The sequence below is a fragment of the Lethenteron reissneri genome, chromosome 2 (genome assembly GCF_015708825.2).
Source record: "Lethenteron reissneri isolate LAM-NWPU_2019-01 chromosome 2, ASM1570882v1, whole genome shotgun sequence".
Lineage (NCBI taxonomy): Eukaryota > Metazoa > Chordata > Hyperoartia > Petromyzontiformes > Petromyzontidae > Lethenteron > Lethenteron reissneri.
The window spans coordinates 13,397,200-13,419,712 of record NC_083780.1 but is presented as its reverse complement, the minus strand read 5'-3'; the positions used below and the strand labels follow the sequence as shown (position 1 = coordinate 13,419,712).

General features: G+C 47.7%; 2 protein-coding genes across 2 annotated transcripts in view; both read left to right on the top strand.

Moving 5' to 3' along the window:
- The window catches only part of LOC133340751 (cohesin subunit SA-1-like), a 30,463-nt gene extending 27,119 nt beyond the window's left edge, over positions 1-3,344 (top strand). The window contains 2 exon segments of the mRNA XM_061549139.1: positions 622-781; positions 1,902-3,344. Of these exon segments, the coding sequence (XP_061405123.1) occupies positions 622-781; positions 1,902-1,925 (184 nt within the window). The 3' untranslated portion in view covers positions 1,926-3,344.
- A 5,124-nt stretch (positions 3,345-8,468) lies between these two features.
- The window catches only part of TRIP12 (thyroid hormone receptor interactor 12), a 46,818-nt gene continuing 32,773 nt past the window's right edge, over positions 8,469-22,513 (top strand). Inside the window, 7 exon segments of the mRNA XM_061549085.1 lie at positions 8,469-8,851; positions 18,277-18,429; positions 18,923-18,991; positions 19,601-19,816; positions 20,623-20,742; positions 20,938-21,027; positions 21,687-21,840. Coding sequence (XP_061405069.1) covers positions 18,326-18,429; positions 18,923-18,991; positions 19,601-19,816; positions 20,623-20,742; positions 20,938-21,027; positions 21,687-21,840 — 753 coding nt within the window. The 5' untranslated portion in view covers positions 8,469-8,851; positions 18,277-18,325.

The following is a 22,513-nucleotide window of genomic DNA, read 5'->3' as shown; positions in this document are numbered from 1 at the left end:
GGTTTATGCTCTTTGACGAGATCAGCAAGGTATTCTTAGTTGCTCGCGAACAGCACTTGTCCCGTATTAAGGCTATATGGTAAGGTGGGTCTTTGTCTTTGGTCTGTGCGGTGTCTGGTAATTTGTGTGTGGAGTTGTCTGTGTCTATATTTATGTATTTTGTGTGTGCGTATTGTTCTTCAGTATATTTGCGTGTGTGGTTTTGTATGTTATGTGTGGTGTGTTTGCCATGTATACGTATTTGTGTAATTCTGTATTGTGTTCTAAGTGTAGATGTATGTGCTCGTGTGTGGGTGTGTGTCATGGAGCAGTGGTGGAGTGGTTAGCATGCTGCGCTCCGAACATGGCGACCCGAGTTCGATTCTTGCTCATGGCCAATACCAGTGATGATTATCTGAACCAGTCCTGGGCCTCCCTGCGGTCAACTCAGACTCAAATGAGTACCTGGTGTGATGTGAAAGCATTGTAACTGAGGAGGCAAAGGGAGCCGGGCATGGTGCTGGCCACCTCCATCCCCATGTGTGCTGTGCCGACTTTCATAGGTGCTCGCTTAACAGCACTATCCCCAACAGTTTCTTAAAGTATAAACGGTGGATGTTTGTAATTTGTGTGCATACGCAGGGGCCACAGTTTGATATCTGAGGTAACGAAGGAGGCTTCCGATGAGGATGAGGATGACGATGACGAGGACAACACGAAAGCGGATAAACTCATCAGCGGGTTTACATCACGCGGAAGTCAACTTCTGAGCAACCCAGAGGAAGCTATGGACACAGATGTGGTACGAACAGTTTATTGATGGTGATACTGACCCCTTCTCCACTGGCACATCCAAGCCAACCCAGCTAAACTAAACTTAACTTTTTAATTTACCAGGTAAGGCCCACTGGCTATATAGCTCGTTTTCAGAAGCCTCCTGTCCACTAATAATAGCTCAACGATGTGGCTTATGGGAACATTTATAGCAGCCAAATACTGTAAAATATATATTATTAAATGTCGAGGTGAAAAACTGGAGGACGTGGATAAAAATCAACGTGATCACGAGAACAAACTCCAAATATACAAGCGTCAGGGTTGGGATCAAAGCTCCCACGACCTCCTTTGGACCAGGCAAGGTAGTTAACATCTTGCCACCTCACAGCAAGAGTGGTTTTCCATTGGCTATTTTTCACGCTGAGCCAGAACCAAATCGTGATATGCCGACCTCACGTAACCTTAAGCTGGCTGTGGGCGAAGTGAGGGCTCGGTGTGGGTCTGATTACGCATTAATTGTATGATGTGTAATGTCAGTCGGTACGCTCTGATGACACAGCTTTTCTATGTTGTGTACACGCATCTCAACTCGTACAATTGCGAGTGATGTGCACGTCTCGGCCTCGACCTCTGCAATCTAAAATCAGCCTACTGAGCAGCGCTGGACTGGCTTTGTTTTACAATGGGGGGAAAAAATAATTGCAACAAATGGTTTGTTTCCATGGGACTGCCGGAGTTGACCTCCAGTTGAAAGACGACTAAAGTTGGATAAAAATGTGGCGTTCCCGTGATTTGCTGAGTCACTTGAGTTGCAATGCGAGTTGGGTCCCAATTTCCCATAAATACTTCCAAGTTAACGCTTTCCCAGAAATAAGTATGATTCGTAGGTCACTTTTCTGACGAGATTAAATGTTACATTTAAAGCATCTTAAATGTGGTTTGTAGACGATGGTCGACTGACAGACATATCTCTGACTGGATTTGTAGATGACAAATTCACAGTTACTTAATATACATTTTCAATAACTTAACGGTGAGAAAGCATAAACTTAACAGCCCCTCCCTATGCACATGCCCCTCTATCCTTGTCGGATCTCCCCATTTACCTGCTTGTTCATCTCTGTTGTCTGCCCCTCCCCCATCAGGATTTCAGCACCCCCTTCTTCTGATCTGTCACTAAGTTCTGCCATGAAGGCCTGTGAAGACCTACGCACCCTCGTCCACATGGAGCAACTGATCTTTTAGAATATTGGTTCGGCACTTCGTTTTCATTCTGCCTCTCAACACCGTGTTCACATGAGCACTCGGGGGGGGGGGAGAGGCTAAGAATATGACATCTCACTGTGGCACCCCAGCCCTTTTGTTTAACAAGCGACACTCATAATGGCCACCATGGACACACTCTAGTCAACAGCAGTCTGCCTGCGACCGTGCAGGAATTTCATACACATTTATAATGGCCGTGTTGGTGACACTGAATCAACACCGCTGAAATTCTGGGTTCAAGCCCTAGGTCTGGACGTTTCTTTCCTTGGGGGTTTGCTTCAGAAACTTTGCAGTCCTAAGCAGCCTGCACCTGCTAAGTGTGTAACTCGTCACTGCCGTAGCTATTCCATTCAAGAATAGATTGGTTTTTTTTTGTCTTATTTTGACCATCTCGTTTGTATATTTAATATTTTTGTTTTGAGTCTAACTTGTACAGTTTTGTTTGCCCTCCATTTGCCTTAATGTAGCGTTGTCGTATTGGTCGCTTATAATTGCTAGAGTAAATTGTAAACAATCGCGTTCTGTGGTATGACGTTAGCATGTCATGTACTCACAAATCGGACCTCTCATTACTGTTCATTGTGCAGTGGAAAATGTAAAAGAATAACAATATCAGTTTACACCACAATGCTTTGTTGCTGTAGTCTTTAGAGTTGACTCGCATTACACATCCTCAAACGAGTGTTTTTGTTCCTGAAATATCGGAAGTGGTGGCATAGAACTTAGGTGTGGTGTGCTACAGATTCGAGCCAGCCGAGTTCAATTCCTGGCCACAGCTGTTATCAGTAGCGAGTGATATTTAAATCGTTCGTGGGCCAACCCAACTTCACCAAGCTGCACTAACGGGTGTGGTGAAGTATGGTCGAATGCCTCTTCGACCGACGCAGTGGGAAGACCTTCAGCTTCAAATTTACAAAGGGCTGTAAATAATTATTAGAGTTATAAGATTTAGAAACAATTGTTATGGTTCTAATGCTCCTGACTTATTCAGGCTGCAGTGAGACAGGGCCATGGTTATACCCGTTGTTTACATGTCTTTCAAATACTTTTGTTGTAATATAAATAACTGTCCACTTAATATTTTTTTACAATTTGTAGATAATAATTTACATTTATATAGCATCACTCAAGACTTAGTATATTTCAAGAGCTATATATTATCACATTTATATGACCTTTCTGCTGACATCGATGCTAGTTATTGGACTGATTATCCCTCAGCTGAGATTTTCAATGACGATTTAAAGCTTTCGTGACTGCAGGGATTCATCTTCTTAGTTCTTTCGGTAAAGTCACGTAGAAGGGAAGTAATAAAATAATAAAAATAAAACAAAATAAAATAATTCTCACGACGTTTCGGCTACAACGCATTGCGTTGTAGCCGAAACGTCGTGAGAATTATTTTATTTTATTATGTTTTATTTTTATTATTTTATTACTTCCCTTCTACGTGACTTTACCGAAAGAACTAAGAAGATTTTCAATGACGTTTCTTAGGCAACTGAAATATTGAACTATAATTGCTTTGGGAAGCCTAGGAGCTTTATTATTATGCCAGGAGAGCCTCAGTTGAAAACTTTTAGGACTGTCATGCTATTTCGGGATAGTTGATGATCTTGTAGAAGTTTTGCAGTCTCAGGATCTTTTTAATGTCCACTTAAGGAGCCGGGCGCGTATTTCATGTTCATACTCCCTCGGTATTAACCGGGGAGGGCCGTGGGACTCGAACCGCAACCCACTGGGCCATCTCACCGCCGGTAAATGGCTTCGTCATACAAATGTTAATGTTGGTTGATCCCTCATCCAAGACCGTTTGGTTAAACAATGATTTAACGCTCACCCTGCCGGGATACCTTTGCAAGCTGGTGTTTTAGATACGGAGAAGGCTGCTTGTAATGTTATTTACCTAAAACGTATTAGTCGTGTAAGGAAGCCAAGAATGAGGCGCTTATATACATGCTGAAGGTTCACGCAAATAGCTGGAAGAGGACGGGTAGCTGAGAGTGGTGTCTTTATTTCATTGTTCGGCAATGTTACTCAACAGTAGCGTTCATGCCTGGTCGTAGCTAACAGGGAATCCATAGGACCAGGCAACCCAGGAAGTTTTGTTTTAATTGGCTGGATTCTACTGATGAGTATCATAAAAGTCAAAACCGGTCCAGGTTTTGTCTTAAACAATGCAGGTAAATATTGGATCGTGATTGCCTGTTGAGAGTTGTGTGTTTAAGTTGTAATTTTTGTTGATTGCAAAGCGTTTTTGTTGGTTAAACAGACCCATGCTCAGGGCTTAATTTTATCTGGGTCCAGGCCAGCAACTCTGAAAGAAGTTCTGTACCCAGCACACCACGTCTAGTAGACCTCTGGCTGTGGCTACTACTCAAGTGATGCCTAATCCAGTCAATGAGGGACCTGTAAAATAGTGGAAAATGTAGACCTACCTATGCACATTTGTATATATGCAATGGCCTGGACTGCAAAACCCATGTTACAGGGTTGTATGGAATCCAATAGCAATGGATTCCAAGGTTAAACACATCCGGTAAAATCCAACAATTCATTGTGTGCCCCCAACTTTCACAGCAACCTAGTTTGTGTTTTTTTAGCACACCGCCCTTTTCGATTTTCCGTGTGGAATTTATAAATCTGCAGGCTAAGATGCGTTGTCCGGTTGTGTCGGGAGCTTCAGGAATTGAATTGAGAAATTGCAGCTTCCAGCGTGTGGATCAAAATGTCGGACATGGCAAGCAACACGCTGAAAAAAAACCTGAAAACATATAAGAGACCCGTGCAGCACCATTGACAACCTACGAGTAATTTACAGGCTGGTACCAAAGAATGTGGCTGTTTATTAACAGAGGGTTTATGGAGATGTTTGTTTGGGAGTTTGTGCTTCATGCATGTGTAGCTTTAAAAAAGTGCATGCAATCCTTTCCCCCAATGTTATCCTGATTGTGCCTTTGCATCGTCAGAGACGAAGGATCCATTGGGAACTCTCCCAGCTCACTGCAGTCCTTCATGTTTGAGAACGGCCCATGGAAGCAGATGTCACAGCTACCACTGAGATCCCTTCAAGCGACCTCTGGTCAACACTGTAGAGGGCAGTACATTCACATGCATCTGGCTACACGAATAATATTCGTTGCATGACGGACCAATATTTAAAGTTCTCGAACCTGTAGTTCCAAATTAAGTACCGAACCAAATTTTCATGTTTTTTTTTCGTGTGCAGTAATTACTGACCAAGCTTGAGAGCACCATCAACTCGCTACACTTGAGAACTAAATCATATCACAGGCAGCTGTCGGGATTGAATCCAGGATCTCTCAACGGTGCCAGCTCAGCGCTCTGGCATCTGGACCACCTGGTCAGCTCAGCTGATCTTAATTGTGCAACAAAAATGTTTTTAAATAAGGAACTGTATTTTTAGATTCTGCACTGTATTCATTTAAATTCCACCCTTTTGACATTGGAATCTGTGTCTTGTTAGCCTTTATCCCAACGAGAAGGGCTGCATCGGTCTAAGAATTCGCAATTGATAATTATTCGTCCCCATTACATGACTGATAGCAGAATTAGGATAAATCGAGGAAAACGCAAAAACAGTTGCCAGCTTTGGCCCATCATTGACAGGGACTGGAAGAGATGGCATCAAGTGTAGAATGACAACAATAGGTGGTGGAGTGGCAGCTCAACTAATGGGCTGAAGAGACCAAGTGGGATCTGTTGGAATATATGATGTCAAGTTTGGCAACAGCCTTTGTTGCATTACGTGGTTGCGTACATTGCATACAATTGTTGGAGTTTTCCCAGTGTGTATGCTCTGGAGGGTTGGTTTTGCTGCAGTATCGTGTGTTGGCTTCTTGAAACTTGCATCGCGTTTGTTGAATGTTCGAGCGAATACTTTTCAATAATAAAAACATTTTCAAGTGTTTGGTTTGTTTTGGAACATTTTATTTTGTCAAAGCATGGAAAATGTTGGGAAGCCATCAAACGACTGAGGTGACGCATTTCTTTGTTGTTGGCCCTCATCCAATGGTCGAAATTCCACATTTTCATGATGGGGGGGGGGGGGGGCAGTCCTCGCATAGCACGCCGATGTTGACAACCCACAGTGGTACTCGTCTTGTTCCGGAGGAATGATGGGCGAGGCTAGTGTTCTTCACTGATTTTCAGAGTGGGGTGGGGGGCACTTTTTGCCGATAAGACATCATTGTGAGGGCCGTCACACCGCCTGCAAGGGGTGTTTATTTGTGTATTGTCGAGGTTACACTAAAGGCCACCAGTGACCCACGGGCCTTGCAATTAAGACCGTTTCTGGAGGTTTTAATTAGCTAATTTCCGATTGAAAATCAAGTGCTCCAAGTGTAAATAAAACATGCATACATTTGTCAATCCACTGTTGGATGAAGGCCTCGCCATGCTTTGTTCGTCGTGGAGGTTGTACCATACTCCATGCTGATCAGTGCGGGTTGAAAGGGAAGCTCAGGACTTGTTCAGATATCACTTGTCACTGCTGTGAGCCGTGGCTTGAAGTTGAACTCGGGTGTTCTGGGTCCAAATGCAGTATTCTCACGGCTGTGCCACCGCTCCGCTCCACATTTAAATGCGTTAAAAGCGCACACACGCCCTCTTGAATATGTTCAGGCACGGACTTAATTTCAGCTGGTAAGGCCCATTGAGCTAGACAGTGCTTCCAAATGGACGACCGCAGCCCAAGAACGTCGGCAATGCAAAACTATCAAGTTTCTCATGAAGTGTGTAATGTGTTAATCTTCGATTTAAAGCTTTCGTGACTGCAGGGATTCATCTTCTTGGTTCTTTCGGTAAAGTCACGTAGAAGGGAAGTAATAAAATAATAAAAATAAAACATAATAAAATACAATAATTCTCACGACGTTTCGGCTACAACGCAAGCAGCACATGAAGACGGCTGCTTGCGTTGTCGCCGAAACGTGAGAATTATTTTATTTTATTGTTTTATTTTTATTATTTTATTACTTCCCTTCTACGTGACTTTACCGAAAGAACCAAGAAGGTGTTCATCTTTTTTTTCTGCAATATTTTTGCTGTCTTTTCTTGGATTTTCTGTTTGCACTTAGTCACATATTCACTTTAAGATGTTTTTTGTTCATGTTTTTTGTTTGTTGCGGTTGCACCCGATTCAAGAGCTGAATGGCTCACAGGGCTATACCTAATAAATGAACTTGAACTTGATCTTGTCTTAGATCGCCATCAAATGTGACTGACAGCAGCAGCGAGATACACGTCAGCAGGCTGCAATGCACTTGTTCATGAACTTCTGATTAATTATTGCATACGGTTCAGAGGCTGAGTGCATTCTCCGCGTGTGTGGCTGTTTTGAAACTTAGGGGTTTCCAGCCGGCACTATGATGGGGTTTCTTTTAACTTACAGATTTGATTTATGATAATGCAGTCTCAAGACTCATTTGCTACGGAATCTTGCCTGCCATGTTTGCCCAATTATTTAATACTTCACGCTGAATTTTAGGGCCGTAGCCATTGATTAAAATAACCACAAATGACACGAATAAGTAGTTTACGACCACTCCCAATCATTTAATAGTCCGTGTTGCTTCTCTCCACTCCAAGTTCCTTTGACGCGGACGGTGTCGTGGACAGCCACTGTAAGAATCAGAATATGTATTTATCCTGGAGGAATCCGATGAGCTATGAAGCATTTTTTTCCCCGCAGACGTCTAGTAAGGGCAAGATCAGAACGTAACAACGACAAATACAAAAACAACGAGAGGAGCGCAAAGTATAGGAAAGGTAAACAAACCACTGTGACATCTCACCAAGTTGTTTACTATTTCGATTTAAAGCTTTCGTGACTGCAGGGATTCATCTTCTTGGTTCTTTCGGTGAAGTCACATAGAATGGAAATAATAAAATAATGGAAATAAAACATAATAAAATAATTCTCACGACGTTTCGGCCACAACGCAAGCAGCCGTCCTCAGGTGGAGAACAGGTCTGTCGAGGACGGCTGCTTGCGTTGTGGCCGAAACGTCGTGATAATTATTTAATTATGTTTTATTTTTATTATTTCCATTCTACGTGACTTTACCGAAAGAACCAAGAAGAAGTTGTTTACTAGTTTTATCGACCATTAAATAGATAAATGTGATACCAATACCAGACTTAAAAGGTTATTTTTTTGGAAAAAAAAATATAATTGACCAATCACCCCAATGATAAACACGCGATATTTGTATGCAAATTCCACGCTGATTGTTTAATTGGAGGCCGACAGCCACGGCGGCTGCTGCTGCTGCTCTGACAGTCCTGACCACCACGCCCCCCCCCCCCTCCCGTGTTTCGCTTCCGGGGTCACGACCCTCCCTCGCGCGGAGGGATACACCCCTCGCGCTGTTCGGCTATTGTGTCCCACCACCAAGCAACTAAATAAATTAATAAAACCACCACCACCTCCCGTCGGCGAGACCTCGCGAACCACATCGCAACGTATGCGGCACCGACACAGACTCGAACGGGCCCGCCTTGAACGCCTCAGCGTCGTCGTCGTCGTCCTCCGCCGCCTTTTTGCCGTGCGAGTTCGAGCTCCACCCCCCCCACCCCCTTCTGAGAGCTTGTAGACGAGAGAGCCGAGCGCGCCGCCCTATTTGTCTGCAGCGGAGGGACACCGGCGGAGTGGTGAGCGCGACGCGGCCCAGCTGAGGCGCAGTGAAGCCGTGACGTAGGGCGCCCACCATTGAGTTCATCGCGTCCCTAGCGCTGCCGCTCGCCACCTCTTCCCTCCCTCTCCTTCTCTTGCTCCGTGTCTCTGCGGGCCGCGACACGACTCTAGGTAAACGCCACGAGCTAAGAGGGCCGCCGTGCGGGGGAAGGCGACGTCGCCCGAGGCGGCCCCGGGGCGAGTGCGGGGGGGGGTTGGTGGGGGGAGGAGGCTAGGCGAGCCGAGGGCTGTGGGCCAGCGAGCAGGCCGCCGTGGATACCCGCCTGAGAATTTTGTGAAGATTTTCCGTAATCGTACAAATCGGCGGTGGATGTTCGTGTTAAGTGGTCTACGGGGGGGTGTTTGTGAGTTCGGAGTGCGAGAAAGGGGGAGACGCCGCGGTTCGGCTTCGTTTTCGGCGATGCGCCGCTGATAGATTGTCCACGTCGTGTGGTATCGGCCGCTTTGACGACGGCAGATCGTCGTGTCAGGCACTCGCACAACGCCTCGTCACGGGCCATTCGTGCTGATGTCGGGTCGGTGTGCCGCCTTCCTGTCGCCACGCAGAATCCAGCAGCCGTAGGGCAGGTGGAATGAGACGAGTCTGATTAAGGGGCATCGCCTGAAACGGCAGTTTTATCGGTTTTGTATGTGTACACACACAAGTGTGTAGGGTACGTATGTACGTGTGTGTGTATACACAAGTGTACACACGCCTACATATGCGTACGTACATACAAATACGGACCTGAGTCTACATGAGCTTTATAACAAGGTAAGAGGCGAATGAGACAAAGGTTTTTGGCAATAACCAATGTTTACAATAGGTGGTATACAGTACATACTATGTGCGCGTACTTGTGTATATATATGTCCATGTGTGTACATATGTACATGCACATGTAATACACAAACTTCAGTACGTGTGTGTACTAACGACACGAGGCCCAATGAGCTGAAGGTTTTTCGTAAATGTCACATTTGCATATGGGAATATGCAGTGGACGTGTACATTATACTGGTATAAACAAACGTGAGCGTTTACGCGTGATCTTTTATAACCACGTAAAAGGCCAAATGGGAGACGAAGCTATTTCGTAAAAGGCTAGCCTACAGTATATGACACATAGATGTACATACTAGCATACTTGAATGTATGGCCAGGCATTGATTCTCTAACAAAGGGTTGAATCTGGAAAGCGTACAGATGTCTACATTAGCACGCACACTGTATACATACATCCGCATCATCATCATTGCCATGGTCAATCCACTGCTGGATGAAGGCCTCCCCCAAGCCGTGCCCCCCCTCCCCTCCCTGCCTCACGATCCAACAATCCACGCCGAACCTGATTCATCGCTCCATCTCCCCGGTGGACGTCTATTGAAGTACACACACACACACCTGGGTTTACATGCATCATCTTACACTGGGACTAATGTAATTAATAATAAAATATACATAATTTAAAATCGGCCCATATGTATATCCACACGTTTATGTACGTATAGTTTAAAGGTATAACAGATGTGTATGCTAGATACAATACAAAAGTTCCCCGGCCAGACGTTTTAGACTGTTCAGTGCTGTTAGCAAGCGTCATGGTGTTGGGTGGCATTCGCCCAGTACTGCCGTTTACACAACGAACTTCACTTTAGGCTAAGTCGACCTAGGGGAGGGGGGACACAGCAGAACGAGTACTGTAGTACAATGTGCATACAGCGCTCGCAATAATTGCGCTCCGCAGCAGATGCACGTTGTACACGTATGTTTAGTCACACCTGCGTATACAAATGCTCGTGTGTGTGTACCTCGTTCATGAACTCTTATAACCCAGATTGAGAGCTCACCAAGATCAAAACATATCATCGGTGAGTACAAGTGTTCATGTACAGTTTACACATGTACACGCGCATGAAGTGAAGCCGACACTTGAACTCTATTGATTAACAATACGTATGCGGGACATGTGGACATACATAGATATGTATACACTTGATGTTGTGTGTTCACACGCGAGTTATTTAACCGGGTGAAGAGCTTCGCTGATACGAAGGTGCCTCGAATAACGCACGCATGTAATGTGTGTTGAGTGTACGTACCCCTATGTATGTTGAACTTCTTTCGCACCGTACGTAGCCAACCTTACTCATCGGAGGGGCGTATTCGTATAACTGTACAAATGCTCTTGTAGGTGTACGCACACAAACTCTGTCAATTGACAGATTCATTGTAACGTGTCCTGCCTAAATGTGTGTTTCTATATTCCGTGCGTACTTTGTTATTTCTACGGGAGCTGTCCACGGCTGAGCTCCGAAAAATATCCCCGCCTCGCTGTTTGGAAACGGCGGGGGAGGGGGGGCTGACAATTCTTACAAAGGAGAACTCGTGTATGGTAGTAAGTACCGTGTGTCTATTCGTGAGTACGTCGTATGCCCAGCTGAGAGCACGTTGCTACGAAGTTAGGTGTTTATTACGCTGTATGGCGTTGTACACGCGTGTGTACGTGTGTGTTGTACACTCGTGTGTACGTGTGTATTGTACATACGTGTGTCTTCTACATGCGTGTGTACGTGTGCATTGTACACTCGTGTGTATTCTACATGCGTGTGTACGTGTGTATTGGACACCCGTGTGTGTACGTGTGTATTGGACACGCGTGTGTGTACGTGTGTATTGGACACGCGTGTGTGTACGTGTGTAACGTGTGTATTGTACATACGTGTGTACGTGTGCATTGGACATGCCTGTGTACGTGTGCATTGTACGTGCGCTGCCATCTCAGTCCGCTGCTGGATGAAGGCATCTCGCCCGTCCTGTACAGATCGTGGCGACGGGGGTGTAATGTAGCCATACTTCCCCACGCCGGTCGGCAGCGCACGTGTGTGTACGTAGGAGTAGAGCACAACACACAACAATGTCAACCCCACGGCCACCTGAGTTCGATCCGGGCCACACCATTGCGCCGGCCTCATCACCAGTACAGCACTGGGGAGACAAAGGCGAATGGACGGTGCCACCCCCTCGTGCTAAGCTCTGACCTTAATAGGCGCTCGCAAACAGCGCTCGCCTCAACAGCCTGGAAGGCCACACGCGGGGCGTCTTTTCCTATATAAAGGTCAAATACTAAATGCCGTCTTTATGCGCATGTGTGTCGGCGCATGTGCGCGCGTGTGTGTATATGGGTGTACAGTGTTGCCGTGTACCTGTTTGTGTTGTGGGGAAACCGGTCACGGCCCTCGTATGAGTAGCGATGTAAACATCAGCGCTGGGAAGACAAAGGCGGCCAGGCGTGGTCCTTGTGCCGGCTTCACAGGTGCTCGCTAACAGCACTCGCCCCAACAGTCGGTGGGGGGGGTCTTTGTATTCCTATATGCACAAGTACGGCTTTTTATATTATCGCTACGTATGTACAATATTTGTGGATCTATTATGGATCCGGACAGGTGGCTCGGTAGTTAAGTGCGAGTTCAAATCCTCTAATTGGGGCGGGTTGACTCTGCCCATCATCCTTGCCGGGTCGATAAAATCGGTACCACTTTATTGGGAAGTCAACTGTGGCCCGTCCAATGGAAGATAATCTTTTCCCCCTACGTATGGAATGTGGAATTTCCACAACCGCCTCCGGGCTGTGAACAGTCAATTGGCACCAGTGGGCCAATGCTAATTTGACGGCCCATTTATCAAGTTTTTGTAGGTCAATCCCACACTGACCGGCGTGGTGAAGTATGGTCAAATATCCAACACGACCTCGCACGGCACGGGGAGGCTCTCATCCAGCAGTGGATTGACACGTGCTGGTCCTTGTACGCGTGTGGCCCAGTTGGGTATGCGTGTCTTCTTACACGTCTGCTGCCGGGTTTGTACTGTATTGCCAGCTTGTGTTCACGTGTGTGTCGATGGGTGGTGATGTATGTATCTCTCGATGTGGCGTTGTATGTTCTTGAAGGGACATTTATGTGTGTATGGACATATAGGTACGTCATATTTGTAAGTATAATCACAGTATTTATATATATAGGACAGTATAATGTGTGTTTTTAAATATCCATGTTCTGTATATGTGTGTGTGTGTAACCATGCATATGCTATCATGTACAGCATGCGTGTGTATTTGTATCCATGTATATGTGTATGTACTAGACGTGGATGTCTGTATATTAATGTACGGTGTGTATTTAATTACATTATATGGTACAAAGGCCTTCATCCAGCAATGCATTGATACATGTCTGTGCATTCAATTGACATGCGCGTGTCGTATGTCGGTGTATTTGTCTATGTATGTATTTACAAGTAAGTGTATGTCTCGTGTAGTAGGTGTATTGTATAGTCGGTGTATTTATTTATGTTTGTATAATTATTTACGTGTGTATGTACTATGTTAGTAACTTTGTACTGCAATGCACGTACGTACATTGGCAATAATTGTATGTACATGTGCATAAGCAGTTATGCGTATTGTATACGCTTATTCACATGCATTTATAATAAAACATTATTCGTGTATCGATGTGTGTGCTGTATATTGTTCTATGCTTCTCTGTGTATACACCTCACCGGTGTAGTGTAGTAGTGGGTTGGCGTGCGCGCTGTGAACCCTGCGACCCGAGTTAAATACCGAATGTCTGCACCGGTCCAGGGCCTGTGCCCACCCTTGGTGTGCTGTGTCAGCCCAGCATTGGGGAGACAAAGGCGGCCGGGCATACTTGCCGGCCACTAACCCCCTTCGTGTGTGGCCTTACTTAATAGGTGCTCGCTAACAAGCGCCTGCCTCAACACTCTGTAACAAGGGGGGCGCGGGGGGTTATTCGTCTTTGTGCATTAGCATAAGACAAAGACACGCACGCATCCTAGGCCCTGTCAACATGTCGCGAATTTCTGCTCAACGCAATCCTCCCACTTGTCACACAGCTCGTGACGCCCCCCCCCCCCCCATCAGCTGGAAGGGCTGATGGGTTCGACACCCGGCCGCGGCTACAAGTGCTAGCGACAAACCCCGAGGTGGGAGAGCGTTGGGGAAGGACGTCCCTAGCGGCCATGAGAAACCCTCAAATGGCGGCGGTGGCTGAGACAGGATTGTGACCAGGGATTGAACCGGGTTGAGGAGCCTTCGCGGTTGTGTGCGAGTGTGTGGTTGTGCGTGGTGTCGATTGTGCTGGGTGGGTGAGCGTGTGGTTGGAGAGAGCGAGGGGGAGAGGTGGTGCTGAGTGAGTCTGGGTGCGGGGCTTCGTGCCACTGGGTGGGGTGACGGCGCCGCGGGGTTTTAGATGTGTGTGAGTGAGTGTGTGATATGTATGTGTGTGAGTGTGTGATATGTATGTGTGTGGTGTGTGTAATATGTTTGTGTGTGAGTAGTGTGTGTATGTGTGAGTGTTTGATAGGTGTGTGATATGTGCGAGTGTGTGTATGTGGTGTGTGTGTGAGTATGGTGTGTGTGTGTGAGTGTTTGATTGGTGTGTGTGTTTGATTGGTGTGTGTGTGTGAGTGTTTGATTGGTGTGTGTGTGTGAGTGTTTGATTGGTGTGTGTGTGTGAGTGTTTGATTGGTGTGTGTGAGGGTGTATGTGAGTGTTTGATAGGTGTGTGAGTGTGCACGTGGTCACAGTGTGAGATATGTTTGTGTGTGATCACAGTGTGTGTGATCAGTGTGATCACAGTGTGGGTGTGTGTTTGTGTGATATGTTCGTATGAAGGGTGTGTACGTGATGAGCTTGTGATCGGTGTGTGAGTGCCTGTGGGTTGTATGTGTTATGTGATTGGTGTGTGTGTGTGCTGTGTAGGGATTAGACGTGAATGCGACATATGCAATATGTAGGTATTGTGTGTATGTGATGGTTGTCACGAGATAGTGACGTGTAATACTGTATGTACAGTACTGTTGTGTGTGTGTTTATATCTATGATGTGTGATGCAGTGTTTTGTGCAGACCGTGTGTATTGTGTGATGTACGAATGCGTACGTGTTCTGAGTGTATGACGAGCGTGTATATACGAGTGAGGATCTGCGTGATTGTGTAAGTGTGTGTGAATGTTTCTCCAAGTGTCTTTGCGATTGTGTAAGAGTGTGTATGTCTGTTTATCTGAATGACTGTCTTTCAGTGTGATTGTCTACTGTATGTGTCTTATCTGTACCTGTGTGTGTGAATGTCTTTGTTTTTGTATGTGTCTGTTTATGTATGCGAAGTGTTTGTATTGGTCCCATGTATATCTGTGTGCCCATTTGTTCATCTGTGTCTGTGTGTCACTGCGTATACTCTTGTTTTGTGGGGAGCGGCAGTGTAGCGGGTCATCCCGCTGCGCTACCAACCCCGCGAACCCAAGTTCAATTCCCGCTCACGGCCACCAACACCAGTGACGATGACCTGAACCGGCCCTGGGCCTCCTCCCCTAGGTCGACTCAGCCTCACAAATGAGCAACTGGTGCGGTGTGTAAACATCGCCACTGGGGAGACAAAGGCGGCCGGGCGTCGGTACTGGCCCCACCCCCTTCGCGTGTCGTGTCAGCCTTCATAGGTGGCCACACAAGTGGTATGGCCAAAAACCCGGCGACCAGAGTTCTATTCCCGTTCACGACCAACAACAGTGGCAGATATATTTAAACCAGTCCTGCCCCCCCCCCCTCGTCCCCATAGGTCGACTCAGCCCTCAGTGAATGCGTTGGGAGACAAAGGCTGTGGTGCAGGCCGTCCACCCCTTTCGCGTGCCATGTTTGTTGGCCGTAATAGGTGCTCGCAAATAGCACTTGCCCCCGGCAGTCTATGATAGGTAACATGGGACGTGGGGTGGGGGGGGGGTCTTTGTGTGTGTGTGTGTGCATTGTGAGTTGTATAGGTCTTCACACGATCTGTCTGGGTCTCCTGACCCTGCGACTCACTGTCATCCAAACCAAACATCACAATTACACGAAGTTCCATAAACACAGCCGCAGCCACCACGGTGTTGTGTGGATCTGCTGCGGTTATTGTCCGAATGTTGCCGTGGTTATTGCGCGGCCGCCGTTAGTGCGTGTGAGTGCCTCGTGATTTTATGGCGGTATTGTGGTTGTGTTATGCCTGTGTTGTGGTTTTGGCTGTACTCTGGTTGTTGTGTGGCTCTGTTTTGGTTGTACAGTTGCGTTGTGGTTGTTGTGTGTTTGTATCATTGTTTGTGTGGTTGTGGAGTGTTTGTGGAGTGTTTGTGTGGTTGTGGATGTGTGCTTTTTGTTGTGTGGCTTTGTTGTGGTAGTCATGTGGCAGTGTTTTGGCTTTGGGTGAGCTGTGGTTGTTGGGTAGTTGTGTTGTGGCTATGCGCGTGTGTTGGGTTTTGTGTGCTTGTGTTTTGTCTGTGTGGCTCTGTTGTGGTTGTGTTGTGGCTATGTTGTGGCTGTTGTTTGGATGTGTTGTGTGTGGTTGTGCGGCTGTATGGTTGTGTTGCAACGTTGTGGTTGTTTTGTGGTTGATGGGTGGGCGTGTTTTGGCTGGTATTGTAGTTTTGTGGTTGTTGTGGTTAACATGTTGTGGTGGTATTGTGGTTGTGTGCTTGTGTTGTGGGTGTGTCATCGTGTTGTGCTTGTGTATCTGTTGTAATTGTATTGTGCTGTGTGGTTGTGGTGTGGTTGTGTTGTGGTTGTTGTTTGGTTGTGTTGTGTGGGTGTATTGTGGTTGTGTTGTGTGGGTGTATTGTGGTTGTGTTGTGGCTTTGATGTGGTTGTTGTTGGTTGTGTTGCAGGTTGTATTGTGGTTGTCTGTTGTAGGTGTGTCTGTTGTAGTTGTGACTTGTTGTGTTTTGGTTATTGTGTTCACGTGTGTTCTGCTTGTTTTGTGGCTGTGTGGCTGCTTTGTAGTTTGGCTATGTTGTGGCTTAATTATACTTGTGTTGCTGTGTTGTGGTTGTTGTTGTGGCAGTTTTTGGTTGTTGTGGTTGTGTAGATGTGTTTGGTTGTTGTGGTCGTGTAGATGTGTTTGGTTGTATTGTCGTTGTGGCTTTGTTGTGGTTGTATTTTATTCGTGTGGTTGTGGTTTTGTGGTTGTTGTAGTTATTTGACCGGTGTGGCTGTTGTTTGTGTTAAAGTTGTACATCCGTGCGGTTGAGTTGCAGCTCTCGGTAGAGGCTGGCCCCCGTGTGTGTGTGTGTGTGCGTGCGTAACACGGAACCCCGAGTGGTGAATTCCTGCAGTTTACGCCGATTTGGAGTGGATAAATACCCTTAACTTCCCTTGAACGTAGTTACGTCCCCTTAAATTCCTCAAGAAAGGGAAATACATTGAAGTTGTTTGTTGGTACGCAACTCCAGGCCTGTGCTATTTTTCTCCACACTTTGTCGCGCTCGACTTTTGGCCGCGTTGTGCTCGGGTTGTGTGTGCCCCCTTTTGTGCGGTTGCGGTGGTTTGTGTTGTTACGGCTTCCGTGGTGTTCTGTTGTGCCCCGTTGTCGTCGGTGAGTGGTGGCTGTTGCGTGGTTGACTCGCCAAGCGCGTTGGCTGGCCCTTGTCTGCAACACACGGGGATCTGTAATGGAGGCCAGCCCTGCCTGTTTCTCCAGACGGAGACTCTGTGAGCAACCTCTCCCCTCCTCCTCCTCCTTATCCCCTCCCATCCACCCCTCCACCACTAGCTCCCTTCTGTCCCGACTGACCCTATCATCACCATCACTATCATTGTTATCATCACAATCCTCATCGTTGCCATCATTGTCATAAGCCATTGTTATCATCATAACAATCCTCATCACTATCATGGTCATCATTTTCATAACCCATTGTTGTCGTCATTGACACGATCCTCATGATCCCCATCGTGGTCATCGTTATTGTCATCACCGTTGTTATTGTCATGATCCTCAACATCACTATCATGGTCAGCACCATCGTCACGATCATCATCATTGTCACAATCCTCATCGCCGCCATGTTCATTACCACCATCGTCATTCTCATCATCATTATCTTTGTTGCAATTACGCTAGGACCGGGCTCCCCACCTCTTAATAGGTCGGCTAGGGTGACCCAGGATTGATAGAGGGGGCTACGTATGGTCAGTGACTACGGTCAGTGACGAGTGCGCATTGGGTGCTTGTGTGTGAGCCAGTGTGTATATTGGCACGTGTATTGTTGGCTGGCCTTTGTTAGAGGGAGCTTATGTATTGGTGGCATCTGTATTTGCCTGTGTGTGTTTTATCTCCCATGTATTCTGTCAGTGTATAATAAACTAAATTAATTTGCAGCTCTCTCTTAATCCACTGCTGGATGAAGGCCTCCACATGCATTGACGGTCATTAGGGTTGTTTGACTATACTTCTCCTTGCTGGTCACTCCCAGGTTGGAAAAGCAGTGGGTAACAGAACCGTTTGGACTGTCAATCGCCACTGATGTTAAGCCGTGGCCGGCAGTGGACCTCTTGGTCACGGGTTCATCATAATGTGCGCATATTTACGCCTGCACGAAGACCGTGTGTGGTTGTGTGCTCGTACGCCTATATTAAGACGCACCTTGTGCACGTGTGCGCGCGTGTTAACTAATCTGAGTGTTGTGTGTCTCTCCCTTCCCCTGAATCTGCTCACTGTTTTGTCCTCCCCGCAGTGAATGGTAGTGTCTAGAGAGGGTATGTCCCTTCAGCTGAAAGGTGCCAATGTCCGACCAGCCTAACCACCATCCAGGGGGGTCCACGCTACGCCGCACGACACGCAGCAACGCCGGGGTGCGGGCTTCCCACACGGACGCAAGTACCCACTGGTCAGTGCGCACGTACAGCACGGATGGGTCGGCAGTCCATTGGATAGTCTTGCCTAAGGCCACGGTATCTCGAATGCTAGGACTAACACTTCCTACATATGTGAGCGTGTTTGTATGTGTGCGTGTGTTGACATAAGTGCTCGCTAACAGCACTTGCCCCAACATTCTGTTAAGGCTGTATGGGGGGGGGGGGATCTTTGTCTTCTGTGTGTTTGCATGTGTGGAGAGCGGTGATGTAGCGGTTATCGCCATATGAAATGCATTCACGGCCAAAACTGGTGACGATTATCTGAACTGGTCCTTGGTCTCCCTTAAGTGTGTTGTAAACAATCGCCGCTATGGAGACGAAGGCTGGTGGAAATTATGCTGGCCACCCACCCCCTCGTGTGCCGTGCTGACCCTTCATAGGTGACTGCTGGGTAACAGCACTTGCCCCAACAGTCTGCTAAGGCTATTGCTTTGGGGACGTTTGTCTTTGTGTTTGCATGTCTAGGTCGAGGGGGGAGGCTCCTAAGCGCAGAGCTTCGCGGTCGCCCGTCGCGCGACACACCAAGCCACGGACGTGAGAGAGCGAGCGCACACACGCGTGTAAACATACATACAGTTGTATCGAATGGTCACACGTGGATGCAGTCACTCGCACATTTGGTCGGTTGCTGCTCACCTGCACGCAATCGCTCGCTCACACGAACACAACCACTCGCAGTTGCACACACACACGCGCACGCACGCACACGATCGCCTGACGCACAATCTCTCGTGCATGTTTGCATCCAGATGCTTGCACGTGTATTCGCCGATTCATACGCCCACACACGCACATACAGGACGAGTGGTAATTTTGTAAAATAATATTCAAGCTGCCCACTCGGTGACGCGGCGCGACAGTGTTGCGAGTGTTCATAATTCAACTACTGGATGCCGACGTCGGCACAATTCCAACACCATTCTTGTATGGTGCGTACCAGCTGATCCACAAGACAACCACTGCTGACTTCCTAAACATTTCTTCTCATTTTATATGACCCCGTAGATTTGGTGATAATGACGATGACCCTGCTGATGATTACGATCGCAATCATGATAATGACGACTATGAAAGCGAGAGTGGTGACAAAGTAGAGTCAACCCTCGATCGGAGTTGAATTGTAGTCACCCTTGCGGCTCGTAGGTCCGCCAAGGGTGGGACGAGCGCGGCTTGGAACGCCCCCGGAGCGTCAGCGACCTCGTCCTCCTCCTCTGCGTCGTCGTCGTCATCGTCATCATTGGCGGCAGCGCCTGGCGAAGGAGAAAGAGGAGGAAGAGAGGCGTCAGCGGCTGACGGAGTCGCCAGCCAGGCCGGCGATTCGAAGGCGGCGGCGGCGCCGGTGGCGGCGGCGGCGACCAGGCAAGCGCAAGAATCCACTTTTGTTCCCACGTTTGGCCATGTGGGAGGAAGATTTTTTTTTGCAAAAAAATTCTCGTCATTAACCCCCCCTTTACACCACCCGACAGGATTGTCATGTTTACAAGGATATTATTTAAACTGAAGGCGAAACTACGATAAGCAATTTTTTTTCTTTTACCAGGCAACCCCCCCGCTGAGCTATAATATAGCTCTTTTTCAGAAGCGGCCTTTCCACAAATGATTGCTCAACGAAGTGGCTTCCATCATGTGGAAATTTATAGCAGCAGCCAAATACTTTTAAACGCACGTCGATTTTAAATGTGGAGGAAAAAAGCGGAGGACCCAGAGAAACATCCACACCACCATGGGGGAGAGACTTGCAAACTCCAAATATACAATAGCCGTCATGGTCGGGATCGAACCCACGACCTCCTGTATACCAGGCGAGGTAGTAAACATCTTACCACCGCAGCACCCCCATATTATTATTACAATCTGGATATTATTATTATTTACACGCGGCTGATATATCGATCAAATTCTGAAAGAGAAATCTCCTCCTCGCCGGTGGCTTAAGACTTCATGTGAGTTTATTGTCGACGCACAGGTGAGCATTGCTCACGTAGTCGCCGTTGTTTATTTAAATCGTGGACTTCTATTCGACGACGACCTGTGGGGTTTTAGTCAAGTCCTCGTCTGTGGATCACGTTGACTCTATTTAATGTAATGATTACCATCGCATCGATAACCCTGTTATTATTATTGTCGCGCGTCAATGCACCTGTGACCTTGTCTGTCGCTTTCAGGAAGGGCAACCAGGACAAGGGAGGGGGCAGCCGGGGAGGGCAGCGGGGGCAGGGAGGGGCGGGGCGGGGGAGAGGGCGGGGAGCCAATCAAGGGCAGTCGCAAAGCAAGGGCCCTAAGAGGTGAGTATCCACCACCTACCCACCCACCTACCCACCGCCAGCCGTCATTAAGTGCCATGTGTCCCGCCTGTCTGTCCTGCCTCTCTGTGTGCGCCGTTTGTCTCATGGGTACCGCCATACCTGGTGGTTCTGCTCGTTGAGAGGAGGAGGGGGACATCGCCTGACGGAGCCTCTGCCCCCCTTTGATCTGCATAGGCCCGGAGTTGAGGAGCCGAAGGTCAGGACAAGTCGTCCGAAGAAGAGGAAGGAAGAGGAGCGAGTGGAGGGGAGCAAAACCGTTAGCCGGTGCGGGCGCGTGTCTGCGTGTCTGCGTGTCTGCGTGTGTGTAGTGGTTGGCGCGCTGCGCCACGATCCTGGTAGACGGAGTTCGATTTCCAAAACCGATTATCTGAACCGATCCTGGGTCTTCTCTAGGTCGACTCGGCCTCAAATTAGTACCTGGTGCTGTGTGTAAACATCGCCACTAGGGAGACAAAGGCGGCCGGGCGTTCTGACCTTCATAGGTGCTCGCTAACAGCACTTGCCCCAACAGTCTGTTAAGGCTATTTGTGGGGATCTTTGTCTTGGTATGCTTGTGTTTGTGGGAGCGGTGGTGTGGATGTTAGCGCGCACTGCACTACGCATCAGCGATTTTAGTTTTGGTTTATGGCCACAGATAACATCGTTGGCCAGTGATATCTGAACCTATTCTGGGCCTCCCCTAAGGTCGACTCAGCCTTGCGTGAATGCCTGGTGCAAACAGTTGTAACGGTTCGGATGGCGCAGTCGGTCGAACCTTGAATGGAAGACGACTGAATAACTGAGCGAACGAATGAGCGTCTTTGCGATTGATGCGAAAACGAGCAAGCGACCATACGAATAAACGATCAATAGTGCGGTCGAGCCGATAAATGAACGAGCAGTCGAACGAGCGAGCTGAGTGTCTGCGTCTGTCCCTCATTTAGAGTGGGAAGCTCCAAGCTGGCGTCGCGGCCCAGGCCAGCTCAGCAGCAGCAGCAGGAGGCAGCAGCAGCAGTGACAAAACCCGTGACGGAGTCTGCGGCCAGCGCGCCCTCCTCCTCCACGCCCGGGGCAGCCCAGGGAGCCGCACTCAAGCAGGTGCGATACCAGTCATCACAATGACCAATGCATTCATTGCAATACAGTCACAATTACTTGCACTACAGTTATAGCAGTGTGGATTTATGTAGCGTCTCGCTGTGACTGCACCTCAAGACAACCGCGTCTTGAGATGCCGATGGCTTATTTTATAGCGAGAGGCCGGCAGGCGTAGGGAGGAGGAGGAGATGAGGAAGGCCGTAAGCCTGGACCTGAGCAAGGGGCACAGTGAACGAACAGCATGGATGGCTAGGTGGAAAGGGAGTTTCACACTGAGGATATCTTGCATGTATGTAGAACATTTCGCACTGTACGTAGCCAACTGCTAATTGGAGGTGCGGGCGAAGGACAACAAACTAAAGACAAAAAGCCATTCGAAAGTTATGTTTTCAATTGAGATTGAAAAGTTCACATCTCCAGTGGCTTCCTCATAATTTCTACATGCAAATGATTTACCTGGTTAGACCCACTGAGCTATTTTTCAGAAGCGACCTGGCCGCAAATGATGGCTCGGTAACGTTGCTTATCATGTGGACATTTATAGCAGCCAAATACTCTAAAAGGCATGTTTATGAATGTGGAGGGAAAAACTGGAGGACCCGGAGAAAAATCCACACAAACACGGGAAGAATGAACACACAAACTCCAAATATACAGTAGGCATCAGGGTCTG